Source organism: Pholcus phalangioides, unplaced genomic scaffold (assembly GCF_987345545.1).
Source record: "Pholcus phalangioides strain wild (caught in Gottingen) unplaced genomic scaffold, Ppha-v1.0 ptg000041l_1, whole genome shotgun sequence".
NCBI classification, from domain to species: domain Eukaryota; kingdom Metazoa; phylum Arthropoda; class Arachnida; order Araneae; family Pholcidae; genus Pholcus; species Pholcus phalangioides.
The window spans coordinates 4,546,199-4,562,931 of NW_028301627.1; the positions used below are offsets into that span (position 1 = coordinate 4,546,199).

General features: G+C 40.8%; 1 protein-coding gene across 2 annotated transcripts in view; it reads right to left on the reverse strand.

Moving 5' to 3' along the window:
- Positions 1–15,269, reverse strand: part of LOC149065111 (uncharacterized) — a 55,472-nt gene extending 40,203 nt beyond the window's left edge. Inside the window, exons 1-2 of one of the 2 annotated variants that reach the window (XM_089254435.1) lie at positions 15,124–15,269; positions 5,410–7,563 (exon numbers count right to left, since the gene is read on the reverse strand). In XM_089254435.1, the coding sequence (XP_089110561.1) occupies positions 5,454–7,388 (1,935 nt within the window). In that variant the 5' untranslated portion in view covers positions 7,389–7,563; positions 15,124–15,269 and the 3' untranslated portion in view covers positions 5,410–5,453. Of the gene's footprint in view, positions 1–5,409; positions 7,564–15,123 lie in introns of those variants that run through there. The other variant, XR_016195681.1, reaches the window with a different exon arrangement.
- Between the last annotated feature and the right edge of the window lie 1,464 nt (positions 15,270–16,733).

Genomic DNA, 16,733 nt, shown 5'->3' on the forward strand with positions numbered 1-16,733 from the left:
TGAAGATAAGGCCCATGATTACGACCACATCCGGGAGGTTCTCTTACGCCGTTTCAAGCTGAGTGCGGAAAGGTTCCGGCAGCTCTTTTCTACTCACAGAAAAGCACCTGGAAGTACCTGGAAGGACTATCATTTCGAGATCCAAAGTTACTTTGAAGGCTGGCTGTCCGAACTGAACATTGGAAACTTTGAAGAGCTGAAAGATCTGATGATTTCGGATCAGATGAAGAAGAGGATCCCACCTGAAGTTAAAGAACATTTTCTGGATGTTTGGAGCGAGTGGACTACCCTTGAAGAGATCGTGGAGAAGCTGGATGCTTATGATAACCTTCGAAACAAAAAGAGCGAGATCCAATATGAGAGGAAGAGGTTGCAGTCAAAGCAACATGAACCCCTTAGGTCCCCAGTGCGACAAAGAGACTTTCATTCTAATCAACGTGCGAATCCGGAATCGGAAGATGCAGGACGTCATCCTGTCTTAAGATGTTATGGTTGTGGGGAACCTGGTGTTACCAAGTCCCGATGCCGAACGTGTAATCCTCCAACGGATAGACCAGGACCCAGTGTCAACGCTTTGGATTTATACAGTTTATCATCCCATCCTAATATGGAATCGAAAGATGCCAGTAGCAGTCATATCCTAAGATGTTACGGATGCGGAGAACCTGGTGTCGTCAAGTCCCGATGTCGAACGTGTAATCCTGCTACGAACACCCCAGAAGATAGTGTCGACGCCTTGGCTTTTTACAGTTTCTCAACTGAGAGACGTCAAAGAAATGCTATCGAAGTCATGATCTGTCATAAGCGTGGAGCAGTGTGTGCTGACACGGGTGCCACACATTCAGTGGCAGGGGAGAAGCTATACCATCTCCTACAAGAACATGGCTTGCCCTTTTCCCGCAAGACTATCGTTATGAGACTAGCCGATGGATATGCTCGTAGAGCCGAAGTACTAACAACGACTGTGGACATCAACGTCCAAGGTAAAATGGTTCCCACCGAGTTGATGGTGCTTCCACACGCCAGAGAAAACCGAACCCTTCTCGGTATGGACTTTCTCGGAGATGCCGGGATCGTCCTGGACGTTCAGCAAGGAAAGTGGTACTTCTCTGAAGCTCCTGAGACGCGATATCCGTTCATCGAGAGCCCATCGGAAAACAGTGCACTCCTGCTGGCACTACCTGCTGAATCACCCTCATATCGACTTCGTGAAGATGAAGGTACCCACCTCACCCATCAGCAACGTGAAGTCCTTGATTCTCTCCTTGAAAAGTATCAGAGATGTTTCAAACCAGGGGGAGAACCGACAACTTTCATCGAACACCGCATCAACACAGGTGACCATATGCCCGTAGCTGTTCCTCCATACAGAATGAATCCCACCAAAAAAGAGATTCTGAAACAAGAAATCGACAAGCTCTTGGCTGAAGGGATAATTGAGGAATGCGAATCCCCATATGCGTCCCCCGTGGTACTCATCTCCAAGCCTAATGGTACAATTCGCTTGTGCGTCGACTACAGGAAACTCAATGTCATCACCGTTGCTGACTCTTATCCTCTTCCACGAATGGACGACCTGCTCCATGAGGCTCGACCTAAATCCTTCATGACAACTATTGACCTCCGATCAGGCTATCACCAGGTGAAGATGCATCCCACTGACCAAGACAAAACGGCTTTTGTGTGTCCTTTTGGTACTTACCGATATCTACGAATGCCGTTTGTGTTGCGAAATGCTCCTGCCACCTTCCAGAGGCTAATAGATCGATTCAGAAGTGGACTTGGAGACATTCTTACTCTCACTTATCTTGATGACATCATAATCTTGTCAGATACCTTTGAGCAACACTGTGCAGATCTACAAGCTGTTTTTGAAAGGCTCCTTGTCTTCAAACTTCATGCGAACAGAGAGAAATGTCAGTTCGCGTGCTCTCGTGTAAAATATCTAGGATTTTGGATTACTTCTGAGGGTATCGAAGTAGATCCCGACAAGGTCTCTTCAATTCAAAAAATCCCCCCACCAAGGAACATCAAGGAGCTACAATCCTTCCTTCAGACATGCTCCTGGTTCCGTAGATACATACGGGATTTTGCCGAAATTTCTCGTCCACTCAGTGATCTGACAAAGAAGAAGGTTCAGTGGCATTGGGAAACCCTCCAGCAACAGGCGTTAAAAAGAGGCTGACCAGCCCTCCTGTGTTGAAACAGGCTGATGGAACCATACCATATATTATTCGCACTGATGCAAGCAACTATACCCTTGGAGCTGTGTTACTCCAAAGCCAAGGGTCGGATGAACACCCTATTGAGTATGCTAGCAGACTTCTCACAGCAGCGGAACAAAACTATTCTACGACGGAGAGGGAGGCTCTTGCTGTAGTCTGGGCCTTAAAGAAATTTCGTGGCTATGTTGAAGGAGCGGAAATAACGGTAGCGTCCGACCATCAACCATTGAAGTGGCTTCTCAATCTCAAATCGCCATCGGGAAGACTTGCAAGATGGGCGCTGGAATTACAATCTTTCAACCTGAAAGTACAGTATATACCTGGAAAAGTGAATAGTATAGCTGATATGTTGTCACGCCCAGTCTGTGCTGAAGTGAATTCTCGCGAAGTTTTGAATATATTTGTGGCTGACCTACCAGCAAGAACTCCTAGAACTATTCGAGAGTCCCAACTTGGCGACGAAGATTTGAGGAAAATTATTCAAAGCTTTGAATCTACCCGGAAAACTGAAGATTACGCGAACTGGACAGAACGTGGATTCGTGTTGAACCAAGGAGTGCTTTACAGATATGCCCCAGATGCCGACTCAGAAGAGGCCCAATTGGTCATACCGAACAACGAGCGTGAATCCATACTTCGGTATCACCATGATGATCCAGCAGCTGGACACTATGGGGAAGAAGGAACTTATCATAGGATTGCAAAGCGCTACTACTGGACTGGCATGCGAAGATACATCGCTGACTATGTGAAGAACTGTCCTGAATGTGCCCGTTACAAAGCAACGAATCAGAAGCCGGCTGGACTACTTCGAACTCCCGTGTATTCTCAGCGCTTTGAGATCATCTCTATTGACTTGTTTGGACCATTACCCAAGACCGAAACCGGTAAACAGTGGATCTTCATTGTCGAAGATTGCGCCACTAAATGGGTTGAATTGTTTGCCCTCGACCGAGCTACTGCTCGTGAGTGTGCCTCCGTCCTGATCGAAGAAGTGTTCATGCGGTATGGGATACCACGGCGGATTATAAGTGACAATGAACCGCAATTCGTTAGCTCGGTTCTACAACAAGTGTGCTACACGTTAAAGGTAGACCACAACATTAACCCAGTATACTTTCCTCAAGCTAACCCGGTGGAGAGGAAGAATCGAGATTTGAAGCCTCGACTAGCAATTCTTGTTGGGGATACACACGATAACTGGGACTCCAAACTCCCAGTCATTCGCTTTGCCATGAACACTGCCAAATGTGACTCTACTGGTTGTACCGCTGCGTTTTTACAATTTGGACGAGAAATGAGGACCGTGGACGACGTAGTTCAAGATTTGCGGACGGTGGTGGGAAGTGACAACTTTGTATCTGAAATCACTCCTTACTTGAAGCGTTTCGCATCGATTACAAACTATGTAAGGGATCAGGTCGAGATGAAGCAAGACCAGCGCAAGAAATATTATGATCAGAATCGTCGTCAACTGTTTCTAGACCCTGGTGACAAAGTATGGGTATCTCTGCATTCCGTCAGCAATGCTAAGAAAAAGTTAACCTCCAAATTCATGCCGAAGAGAGATGGCCCTTATCTCATCTTGACGCAGAAATCTCCTACATCGTATGTGGTTTCAAGTCTAGAAAAGCCCACCGAACCTATCGGAACCTACCATATATCGGCCTTGACACCTTTCCGAGGCACTGAGACTACGCCCGTGGCCCCTCTGAAACCAAGAGGCCGTCCACCCAAAATGACAGCTAACCCTAGTCGACGTCCTCAGAACCGGTGTGACTCGAGGACTGAACTTCGACCTGAGACAAGAGTGTCAGCAGTTGCCCGGAGCTTCCCGTTCTGTTCGTCGGAAACTACTCCCAAAGGAAAGATGGCTGTGACTTACTCCTCGCCGAGACGTCGTCGGAGCCAGAGGGGGAGATTGTAACGAATCTATTTTCCCAGTATGGATATTTTTACTAACTCTCTGTGGCCTTACAGCACCTAATGCGTTTTGTTTGTTTATACGTTGTTAAAAGAAGTTGAGAAGAGTAAATCTATCTTCCAAGAGAAGAGAACGTGAGTTGGAATGTGGCTTCCGTTCTGTACGGTTGTCTGTTTTGAGTGTGCTTCGAAATAAAGTCTTCTTCGTTAAGCTCCGCAGTTTCGTGCTTTAATTGGACACCCCTCCAATACCAAGGGTTTAGATATATTCCAACTCCCGGAAAAGAGACGCACCTCCTACCCGACGTCCCCTTATATGTTGAGATAAAAGCGTGACTACTTTCAGAATCCAGCAGAACTGTTAATCAAAATCCGGTCAATCTTAAGGCATGGGCACATCTGAGCTTGTCATGGGAGCCTCATCTCTATATGCAGATGGGCCTACACGATGAGATCTGGTATAATGATTTTCGACAGTGAGTATGTAAGTATGCAAGATGATAGGCCCGAGGTACACATGCTACTAGACAGCACAAAAGCACGCTACTTTCGGGCAAAAGCAATCAATAATGGAAACATTTGCTTGAAAATAACATGCTTTCGTGCCGCTAAGTAGCATATATATCTCGGCTCTTACTTTCAGCCAAGTACGCCCCCCCCCCAGAACAATACATTATACATAGAAAAACTTTTTGTTCACGATAAATTTACTACGGGTGAGAAAAATCAATAATAAGTAGGGAATATTCCGTTCCTGTATGAGGTTGAGGACCCATGGTTAAGATGCTTGTGACGTCACTGAAGAAGGCCATTTCTCCTATTGCCATTGGACATACGGCAAAAAAAAAGGTAAACATATCGCATGCGTACCCTGCTATATCCAATGGCAATAGGTAAAATGGCCTTCTTAAGTGACGTCACAAGCTTCGTGTGGAGCCCTTGTTCTGTAGGTGGTGTTCGTCTTAACACGCTTTTATTTCCAATGTGGCAGTTATAATTCGGATCAAGAAAACTTTAAAAACCGTTTAAAGGGTTAAGGCTTTTGAATTGCTGGTAAAATCCCCTACTTCAGCGGTTCTCAACCGGTGCTCCGGGAAGCCCTTGGAGCTCCGCGGCTACGCGAGGATAATAAAATAAATCAATAAATTTGATAAACAAACAAAAAAGAGGCCTAAAGGGTACCGCCATATAAATAATGTACTGAAAGGGGCTCCGCGAATCAGAAAAGGTTGAGAACCACTGCTCCACTTGAAAAGTCGTTTTCTACTTTATTATTTCGAGAATAATTTTTCACAATTAACATACTCAGTCATGGACATTCTCCAACGAATGTACCATCAAGTGCGTCTTCAAGCTGGAGCTAACTGAGAATGATTTCTCGCAAAAGTTACACGCATATGGCATTTCTGTGGAGTGGACTCTTTTGTGCTCCTTGAAACTGGAGCTTTCCGTAAACTTTTCTTTGCAAATGTCACATTCGTGTGAATTTTCTTCGATGTGAGACTTTCCATGATTATTCAAACCTGACCTGCGGGAAAATGTTTTACCGCACACTTCACACGCATGGGGCTTTTTCCCAGTGTGAATCATTGCATGTCTTTTCAAATTGGAGTGATGTTTAAAACGTTTGTTGCAAACTTCGCATTCATATGACTTTTTTTCACTATGAATTCTTTCGTGGCATTTCAATGAGGAGTTACGACGAAACGTCTTGTGGCAAAACTCGCACTCGAATGGTTTTTCTCCGGTGTGCATCTTTCCGTGACTGTTTAAATCAGATTTACATGTGAATCTCCTACCGCAATGGTCACACTCATAGGGTTTTTCTCCAGTGTGTATTCTCCTGTGTCTAATTATATGAGATATATCGTAAAATGTTTTACCGCAAACCTCACATTCATGTGGCCGTTCTCCTGTGTGGATTCTTTTATGAATTTTCAAGACGGAATCAAATGAAAACCTTTTATTGCACAACTCGCACTTATACGGCTTTTCCCCGGTGTGGATTCTTCTGTGTTTTTTTAATCCATAGCTGTTCGAAATTTTTTTTCTACAAAACTCACACTCATACGGCTTTTCTGGGGCATGAACCTTTTTGTGACTGTTCAGACTAGACACACGCCCAAACTTCTTAGAGCAAATCACACACTCGTGTGGTTTTTCTCCTGTATGGATTTTTTTATGACAGTTCAAAGTAGATTTTGTGCGAAACATTTTGCCGCAAGATTCACACTCATGTGGCTTTTCACCAGTGTGGATCAATCTGTGTTTGAGTAGATGTTGTTTTTCCGCGAAAGTTTTACCACAAGAATCACATTTGTGCGGTTTTTCTCGAGTGTGCACTTTTTTGTGACGCTTTAACGTAGACTGTTCTGTGAACTTTTTACCACAAAACTCACATGCGTATGGTCTTTCTCCAGTATGCACTCTTTTGTGATTTTCTAAACCTATCTTTTGCCTAAATCTTTTATCACAAGCATCACACTCATACGGCCTTTCTCCAGTGTGAACCCTTTTGTGAGTTGTCAAACTATGCGAAAACCCAAATCTTTTGCCACATACATCACAATCATAGGGTTTTTCTGCGGTGTGGACTCTTTTGTGCGAGCTCAATGCAAACTTTCTCGCAAACTTCTTATCGCATAAGTCACATTCATGTGGCTTTTCTTTCGTGTGGACAACTTTGTGGTTAATTAAATTGGACAAGTCCGAAAATCTTTTGCCACAAAATTCGCACTCATGTGGCTTTTCTTCTGCGTGTCTTCTTTTGTGAATTTTCAAAATGCCCGAAGTCCCAAATCTTTTACCACATAAATCACATTCATGCGGTTTCTCTCCAGTGTGAACTCTTTTGTGTAAGCGTAATGAATAGCTTGTCGCGAACTTTTTATCGCATAAGTGACACCCATAAGGCTTATGTTTGGTGTGGACTATTCTGTGGTTAATTAAATTGGACACATCCGGAAACCTTTTGTTGCAAAATTCGCACTCATATGGCTTCTCTCCAGTATGGCGCCTTTTATGAGGAATAAAACTCTCCTTATGCTTGAAGCGTTTACCACAAACTTCACATTCATACGGTTTTTCTTCACTATGAACCTTCATGTGACGGTTCAAACTGGCCTTTTGCACAAACTTCTTGTTACAAATTAGGCACTCGAACTGCTTTCTCCCAGAATGTATTTTTTCCTCATCTGTAGTATCTGTTGCTGTTGTTGTGACAGTAGATAACTCTTCCATATCAAAATCTTAAAAAATATCAGAAGATAGAATGAAATTTAAAGCAGAAAATTACGTTTTCTTCCACAATATGTTTTCCGTTGACTGGATATTGCTCTATGAGCTGTAACGGTCCATTCACATTCGCAAAACTGCTAATTTTCTTCTGGAGGATTTGATGGCGATCTTTATTCGCCTGCAAAAAAAATGAAGTCATCATCATGAAAAGAGCCACCAAACAGACGCTTGTCTTTTTAGTTTAAACCGTCAAACATGGAAACTTACATAAATGAAAATTTTGTATGGAATATAAGAAAAGAGAGGACTGAGTAAAAAAATTTCTCGAATTAAAATCTTCTGGCAGGTGGAAACTTGCAGCGTAAATCCATGCTAAATGCTGATGTTGTCTTAGAAATACACATGCAGTATGCTTAGTCACTATAAAACATCGGGTTTTTTTTTCTTTTCATTTAACCAGCAATATGTGTTTAAAAACACAAAAATAGCTAACTCACTAAATTGGTCACCGTTTGGCGATCACGGTGTTGTTGTTGTTGTTGCCACTTACGTTTCTGAATTTTGAGACTGGGTATCTCTTAAACTAACTCGATCTCTTAAAAACTTTAGTTACCACGAAGACATGCCAACACATTGACCTTGAACAATTTCAGTAATAACGAATCATACACGACATTTAATTATGTGGTTTAAGCATATGTAAAGTGAGCTTGAGGGGGAGAGAGAAAATGTAGGTACTTCTCGTGTGAGACCTAGAGCAGATCTGGCATTTCTCACATATGAACCCTCGGACAATCCGAGGGGGCATCCGATCACGTGATCATCTCGTGCTCCAGTACAAAATGCACTGAGATTCTTTCACGTGACCAGCGCGTGCTTGATATGAGAGCCAATGTGCGAAACATAATAATGTCGAGACTCTACACCAGGCATCTTCTACCCGTTGCTCGCGAGCACCATGGTGCTCACTAAAACATCCAGGGGGCTCGATGCTCGTGTCCGATTCGGTGCTCGCGAGCACTTGACCAACGTCCCAATTAAACTTCTTGTACAAATTGCATTCAAGGGTTGAAATCATCCCAATTTCGTGCATTTGTTTGTCAAAGCATGCTATCAGGGTGTTCTTCTTTTCACGATGGGTACAGGCAGTGACTATAAAAAGGTTGAAGACCTCTGCTCTACACATTCACTTTCTTGAGCTAGTCGGCAATTTATAGTGCCTACTAACGGGAAGTGGCCATCTTCGCTGACAAAGTGGTGGGAATCGCGAATCTTCCTCAGAAACTGATGCTTTTCATCAAGGTTCAAAACATGGACAAATCACGTCTTCAACACCGGCAAACACGAAATGACCCGTAATGTTCACCGATTTGTATGAACAGAATAAGAAGAATATGACCACAAAATGAGCCGAGTCATTTTTCCAAAAGTAAGTTCTTTTCTCATGGAAATTAATAGTTATTTTCATCGGTAATATTCGAGTAATTTTTTCCAATTCTTTATACCGCGAAATTTTTGACAACGTGCGTTCCCAGTTAGCGGGCATTTATTCTGAATTATGCGAGTAGTACGAGCCTGAGGATAGTCTAGCAAAGTGCCGACTTGGGCTTTGCACTTTAGGAAGGACCTCACGGTTGTTGGCGTTTTTTTTTTTAAATTTTGATACGTTCCATTCACCGGAATCACTTTCGCTCGAGCCATTGCTCTCAAATGCTTACAACAGCGTGGCTGCTTTGATAATATATGTAAAATATGATAGTCAACTGCGTAATATGTCTGCATTCTGAGTTGTTGTTCCCTTGGCATTTCAGTATAATTTGCATATCATTCTGTCGTTGGTTTCTATTTATTTTCAATTCACAAATTCATTCGTGGCATTGATTACTTGGATATATTCATTTACTTGTAATATAGTCAAATAAGTCATATTTCTAACAATGCAATGATAATTTTTCAACAAGTACGTAATTGGGTCGTATTTTACGTTTTTGAAATGTTAATTATCTAACAGAGTGTAATTTCATTAATTAATTCAATAAATAAATTAACTAATCACGTTTCTCAGGGGTGTTAACTAAGGAAAAAGAAGTCTTCATGACTACTGTATACACTATAGACCACTCTTTTGGTCACTCACCGATATGGTCTCTCGATCACTCTTTTGGTCGTTCACCATGTTTACAAATTCTATAGATCACTCTTTTGGTCACTTCCAAGCCTGCACACCATAGAAGAGATGTAGCAGTGTACTTTCTCGAAGTTTCTCTCCTCCTATACCTCTTCTAAGTTATACTCTCTAGGCCATTCTTGTAGTCGGTCGCTGACCTGGTCATACGCTCCAGATCACTCTTTTGGTTGCTCACACGAGCTCTAGGTCACTCGTATGCTTGTACAAGGCGGGGGCAAGCATGTGACTCTTTTTGGACGTTCTCATGCTTACTTCCTAAGTCATACTTTTGCACGTTCTCATGCTCACTCTTTTGATCGCTCATTCATCTGGTCTCTCGCTCTCTGTCATTCTTATAGTTCTTGACATACTTGCACACGCTCAAGGCCACTCTTTTTGCCACTCCCACGCTCACTCTCAAGATCACTCTTTTGATTGATAGCTCACAGATGTGGTCCCACATTTTCTAGATTTGTCTTTTGGTCACTCCCATTCTTACACACAAAATGAGCAAACTTGCACATTTCTAGATCACTTAACTGACCCGCGCTGCAGTTCGGTATCACCTAAGTCGTCTACGACACATTCTAAGATCAATTGAGTGATCCGCAGCAAATTTACAGATCACATGAGTGACTTGCGGCAAAGTTCCAAAACACTTAAGCGAACAGCGTCTCGTTTTCAGATCAATTTAGTGACTCGTGCCGCAGTTTCAGATCGCTTGAGTGTACCAGAGCACATTTGAAGATCACCACGGCACAGTTCTATAACATTTAAGCGACTTGCGGCACACAGTTTCAGATCACTAAAGTGTGGCGACCCATTCCCAAATCTCTTATGTAACCCGTGACATATTTTCAGATCACCAAGGAGCATCATAACTCACTCTGAGTAACCAACAGCATATATGCAGGTCACTCGGCAAAGTTCCAGCGGCATAATTACAGTTCACCTAAGTGACTTTTGGCATGCTTACAGACCACTCGAGTAGCCTACGGTACATTTACAGATCTCAAGTGACCTTCGGCGTTGTTCCAGATCACACGATGAACTGACCTGCGACACGTTTCTAAATCAATGAAGTGGTCCGCATTCTCCTTAGGCTTCAATGCGCTGTCAGCTCGACGTCATCATCGAAGAACGAATAAGAAACGCTCACCAACGTTGTCTGTAGGCGGGGCCATGAAACAGGGAACGAATCACTGAAGAGATAAATTACATCATCCGTCAGGTGGAGCATAAAACTGGATTTTTTGAATCTCGCTTTCGAGATTTTTAGTGACGTCACTAGATTCGTCATATGACCTCTGCTAATGAGAAAGTAATGCAAAATTGCTTTGGTTATGAATTGTTTATTGGAGTAATATTTCTAAACATTGCAAATTTTTTTGAGCTCGAATATCGTCCATTGCCAAGATATTCATTTTAAATTTTTTAATAAAGTAGTTCATTTTTGACAATTTTTTCCTTCAGACCTCATGCAAGAAATGCTAAATTTATGAGAAATTGCTTTTTTGTAAGGAAAATGCAGGAACAGAATCATCAAAAATGTCACTCTTTTGTAGTCGTAATTATCGTAATGTAATTTCTGAATTTGGGAAGATAATTTTATTAGTTGATTTGAAGAATAACTAGTGAAGTTGGCTTAGTTGAAAATACGTGAAAAACCGGAACATTTTTGCAAAAAACTCGTTACAGCCAGAAAATCAGAAAAAACCGGGACTGTCCTGGCAAATACGGGACGTATGGCTACCCTTTAAAAACACCCCCCCCCCCCCCCCAACAGCGAGCTCTAGATACGCCCCTTTCCGTGATACAATATCACGATAGAAACAATGAAAATTCGGAAACAATTTTAAAAATAGGGAAAGAAACAATTCCAAAAACACTGAAAATTAACAAAAATTCAAATAATTGGTGGAATGAAACAAAAAAAAAAGAAACAATGAAAATTCGTGAATATTTCAGGAATTGGTGAAAGAAACAATTTCAGAATTAATGAAAAATAATTTCAGTGACAATATAAATTCATAAAATATTCAAAAGAAATTCAATAGAAAATCTAAAAATTAGTGAAAGGGGGATCATGTTCTCACTGATGAAAAGTGTCGGCATTTGAATGGGGTACGTATGTTCAACTAAGAGTTAAATTGATTATGGAAAGATTTATATATTGTTAAAAAATATATAATACACACAATCAGAAGCGTATTTACGCTGTGGGGCCTCAGTGGGCTATATAGCAGGAGCGGCAGAAAATATTAGGAATGAATGGTTGAGAAAATTAGTAGAATGGGAGCAGGGCGATGAAATTTTATGGCCATAATCAATAAAACCCATGATTCCTCCCCTGCCTTGTCAGTGAGTGACCAAACGAAAGACCTAGAGAGTGTGCGAGTATCTGAACAAAAGAAAGACCAGGGATCAGATCAGCGAGTGGCCAAAAGAGAAAAATAAACAGTTGGCAAGCACAGGAGCGACTTTAGTGACTAAAACAGTGTGCAAACTATTGAGTAATTAAGGCAGTGTTAAGTCATCAAGCACGTGAGTGATCGAGTAACAAGTCAATAAGCGACCTAAAGAATCTAGAGCAGTGATTCCCAACGTGGGCGTTAACGCCCCCTTGGGGGTGATGGAATGTTCCAGGGGGCGGTAGAAGCTACTGGTATAGCATAGGACTGTGGGTTAGATTGCGTTGGGGGGCGCTCGGAGAAAAAGATTTATAAAGAAGGGGGCGATGGGACCAAAAAGGTTGGGAAACTATGATCTAGAGTGTGCGCGCAAGCATTATAATGACCAAAAGAGTGGCATAGAGAGCAATGGATCATGTCAGCGAGTGGCCTAGAGAGCAATGGATCATGTCAGCGAGTGGCCTAGAGAGCAATGGATCATGTCAGCGAGTGGCCTAGAGAGCAATGGATCATGTCAGCGAGTGGCCTAGAGAGCAATGGATCATGTCAGCGAGTGGCCTAGAGAGCAATGGATCATGTCAGCGAGTGGCCTAGAGAGCAATGGATCATATCAGTGAGGGAACGGAAGAGGGATCTAAAGAATTGTAGGCCAGAATAATGTGTGACAAAAAAGGGGTGATGTAGAGTGTGTAGGCCAACAGCCCTACACTGATGTTTTACTCATTTTGGCATTTTGTGTAGAAGCGATGTGATAACATTTTCGTAATACTTTGTAAGTTTTCAATTTCATACTTTAATGCAGCGGTTCTCAACCATTGCTTCGCGGAGCACTTGGGGCTCCGTGTGCACTTCCCAAGGGCTCCGCAGCCACTCGGAGAAAGTAAAATAAATCAGTCAATTCGATAAATAAATAAAAAGCGAAGCCTAAAGGGTTCCGCCACATACATTAAATATAAAAAAAGCCCCCTCCAGTACAATAGGGCTCCGCTATAGAAATTATACACTGAAAAGCGAATCAGAAAAGGTTGAGAATCGCTGCTTTAATGTACTGTTGTGTTAAATGTCCCTCAAAAGAGTGTTTATAAAATGTCCCCGTTTTTATTAATTGATTCCGTGTTTTTCCCCCCTCCCGGTTTTTAATTGGGAATTCCGGGATTTGTCCCGGTTTCTCGGGTGCCTCATAGGTTGGAAACCCCATCTATCAAATAAAAACAAAATTATCTGGCGTAGTTCTTAAAATACGATGATTTTTGATTTTAACACAATGTGCAGCATTAATAGGCACGGTATATGGTACAAAACAATATATATATATATATATATATATATATCAAGAATTACATCAGATAATTTTATTTTTTTTCAATTTCGGAAGACAATACCTTTGTGTGTGTTATTATAATCAATTTCTGTTAATTTCAATGTTATTTGAAGGCTATGAAATCAAAACTTATCTTTATTAAATTCCTTGCGACCCCCACCCTCTAAGCCATATAATGATAAATCGCATAAAGGCCTTTGGCCCGCTGACCAAATATGGCCCTAGGGGTTATCTGATGCGGCCTGCTCTCAAACTTAATTTTGTAAAAATGAACTAAGCGGCACATTTACAGATCGCTTTAGGGTCCCGCGGTACAATTCCAGAACATTTAAGCGGCCCGTGGCACATTTTCAGATCACTTAAATGACCCAGAACACAATTCCAGAACACTTAAGCGATCCGTGACACATTTAGAGATGCCTTGAGTGACTGGACGTTATTTTAGAGCACTTAAGTGGCCCCAGTTTGCTTCTACATCACTCAAGTTACCCGCGGCACATTCTCAGATTATTTAAGTGATCCGCGGCATATAATTACGGATCACTTGAGTGATGATGCGAGGTACAGTTCCAGACCACTTAAGCGGCTCGGACACATTTACAGATCACTTTGATCCGCGAAACATTTAGAGATCACTAAAGTGGCTCTGTAGGGCACTGAGAAATGGGGGGGGGTGTTACTTCAAGTGCCCACAAACTATGGAAAGGTTTTTCTCGTTTTTGGCGCACCGAGTAAGCTGTCGGTACAGCCAGAAAATCAGAAAAAACTGGGACTGTCCTGGCAAATACTGGACGTATGGCCAGCCTTAAAAAAAACACCCCCCCCCTCCCAACAGCGAGCTCTAGATACGTCCCTTTCCGTGATACAAACACGATAGAAACAATGAAAATTCGGAAACAATTTAAAAAATAGGCAAAGAAACAATTCCAAAAACAATGAAAATTAACAAATATTCAAAGAATTGGTGGAATGAAACAAAAAAAAAAAAAAGAAACAATGGAAATTCGGGAATATTTTAGGAATTAGTGAAAGAAACAATTTCGGGAAGAGTGAAACTTCAGAAACAATTTCAGAGAATTAATGAAAAATTAATTTCAGCGACAATGAAAAAAATTCAGATATAATTTCAGAACCAATGAATCGGTTTCGGTAACAATAGAAATTCAAAAACAATCTAAAAATTAGTGAAAGGAACAATTTCAGAAATAATGAAAATTCAGAAGCAATTTCCGGAACAATGAAAGTACAAAAAAAAATTCAGAAATGATGAAAGAAACATTTCCGGAAACAATGAAAATTTGATCCGGAATTAGTGAAGATAAACAATTTTTCTATCAATGAAAACTCAAATAATTTAAGAAGTAATGAAACAATTTAAGTAGTGAAAGAGCCAATTTCAGAAACAATAAAATTCAAAAACAATTTAAGAATTAGTGAAAGGACCAATTTCAGGAACAATGAGAATGAAAATTTAGAAATAATCCGAAGAGGAATTCGGAAATGGAAGAAATAACTTCAGTAACAATGGAAATTCAGAAACAATTCAAGAGTTAGCGAAATCAAGAATTTTAGGATAAGCGACGATTCAGAACTAATTTCTGGAACATTGAATATTCAGAAGCAATTAAAAAATCGGTGATGTCGTCCGCTTCTCCCTCATTTGCATCAAATCCTATATAAAAACGATAAAGCACTTCTTCATGATTTTGAAGCACCATTTTATATGGCAATTCATAGATGGCAGCACATGCGAAGTAGAAAGCTTGGAAGGAATATGTTGGAAAAAGAAGAAATTTCACCATTTTTGTTTTTTGGTAGAAAAAAGGAAAAGAGACTCACCTTCAACGTATGAAGTTGGCAGCGTCTTAAAACGATCAATAAACACGTTAATTATGATGTCAATTCAATCCACCGATGTCTAATGGGAAGCTAAAAATTAATGTTCCGCTAACCGCGGGATAATCCGCCCGAGCGATGTTAATGTATCCTTGTATCAAATCCCCTTGGATTGCTAGTGCGTGTGCGCAGGAAAGCGCGCGCTTCGCAACTAAGGTATAACGTGACCATACGTCCCGTATTTTGCGGGACAGTCCCGGTATTTTCTATTTTTTTGGCCGTCCTGACTTTTTCGCATAAGTGTCCCGTTTTTAACATGAAGCCTACTTGAATTTTTATTCTTTATTGAAGTCAAAGATTGAAATTATTTTTTAACTCAAATTATATTATGATCATTACAACTATAAATAAGAACATTAATCTCCCACATTTGTCTTGGTGAACGTTTTATCTCATGGAATTCATTTTAATCCACTGCAATTTGCATTTCCCGCCATATTGTTTTTCCCTGTAATTTCAGAAATATTTAGCAACTTTGTTCAGTTTTGGCGATAATTGGCGATGTCCAGTATTTTCCCGTATTTGAAATCCCAATTTCCCGTATTTCTCTCGAGGAAATATGGTCAGCATAGGTCGTCCCAAAATTTTTTTGCAAAAAAAAAATGCCCCGATTTTTGACGTATTTTCACTGAAGCCAACTCGACTTTTTATTCTTCAACCACGGACATTGAAAGGAATTCGTTACCATTATGAAATACTGCTACATACTAGCTTATGTTACTTGAGCAACATCACTTCATGAAACTTGCAGCTTGCTGGTCAGAAGTCTTAGAAATTGTGGTACGTCGCAGACTAATTTTTTGAGAAGAAACTTTTTACCTAAGGGTTATTTTGTATATAAATACTGTAGAACAGTGTTTTCTCAACTTTTCTGAACCCAAGGACCGGTAAAATGTCTGAAACAATTCGACGGACCACTTGCATCCCGTATTACGGAGCATTTCTGTGTTTTTAGTGGTTCTGAATTTCTTTTTATATATTTTTATACATACGTATTTTCAATGACGTTTATTTAAATTTATAATGTTCACTAAATTTTTCGTTAATAAACAGTGTTTTTATAACTTACTAGCTGTAATACCCGGTGCTGCTCGGGTTTCTTTCAATTGCTGGGAGAATTGAAAAAGTGACAAACCTTATAAAGGCATATATAATCTATAATACATATACTGATATGATTTAAAGAAGTGACAAACCATTGTGAAAGCATATGAATGTCTGAAACGCATTGGTAGGAAACCACGGTATAACCAAAGTAAACATTCCGAAAGTGGTTGTTGAGGCCGAGAACCCCCCCCCCCCCCCATCAAGTCGGGTCCCGTTTGGTATATATATGCAAAATTTGGCAACGATCGATCTAAAATTGTAGATTTGTATAGAGGAAAAAAAACCCAGAAAATCTATTTTATATATATATATAGATGATAATTTTCGGTATAAATACAAATATTCATCTCATATTGTCAAGTTAAACTGGGTTTCCTCAATTTTAACTACAATTGGGTATTTTGCTGACTTATTGCAGTTTTTAAAGACAATTGGCGACATCCCGT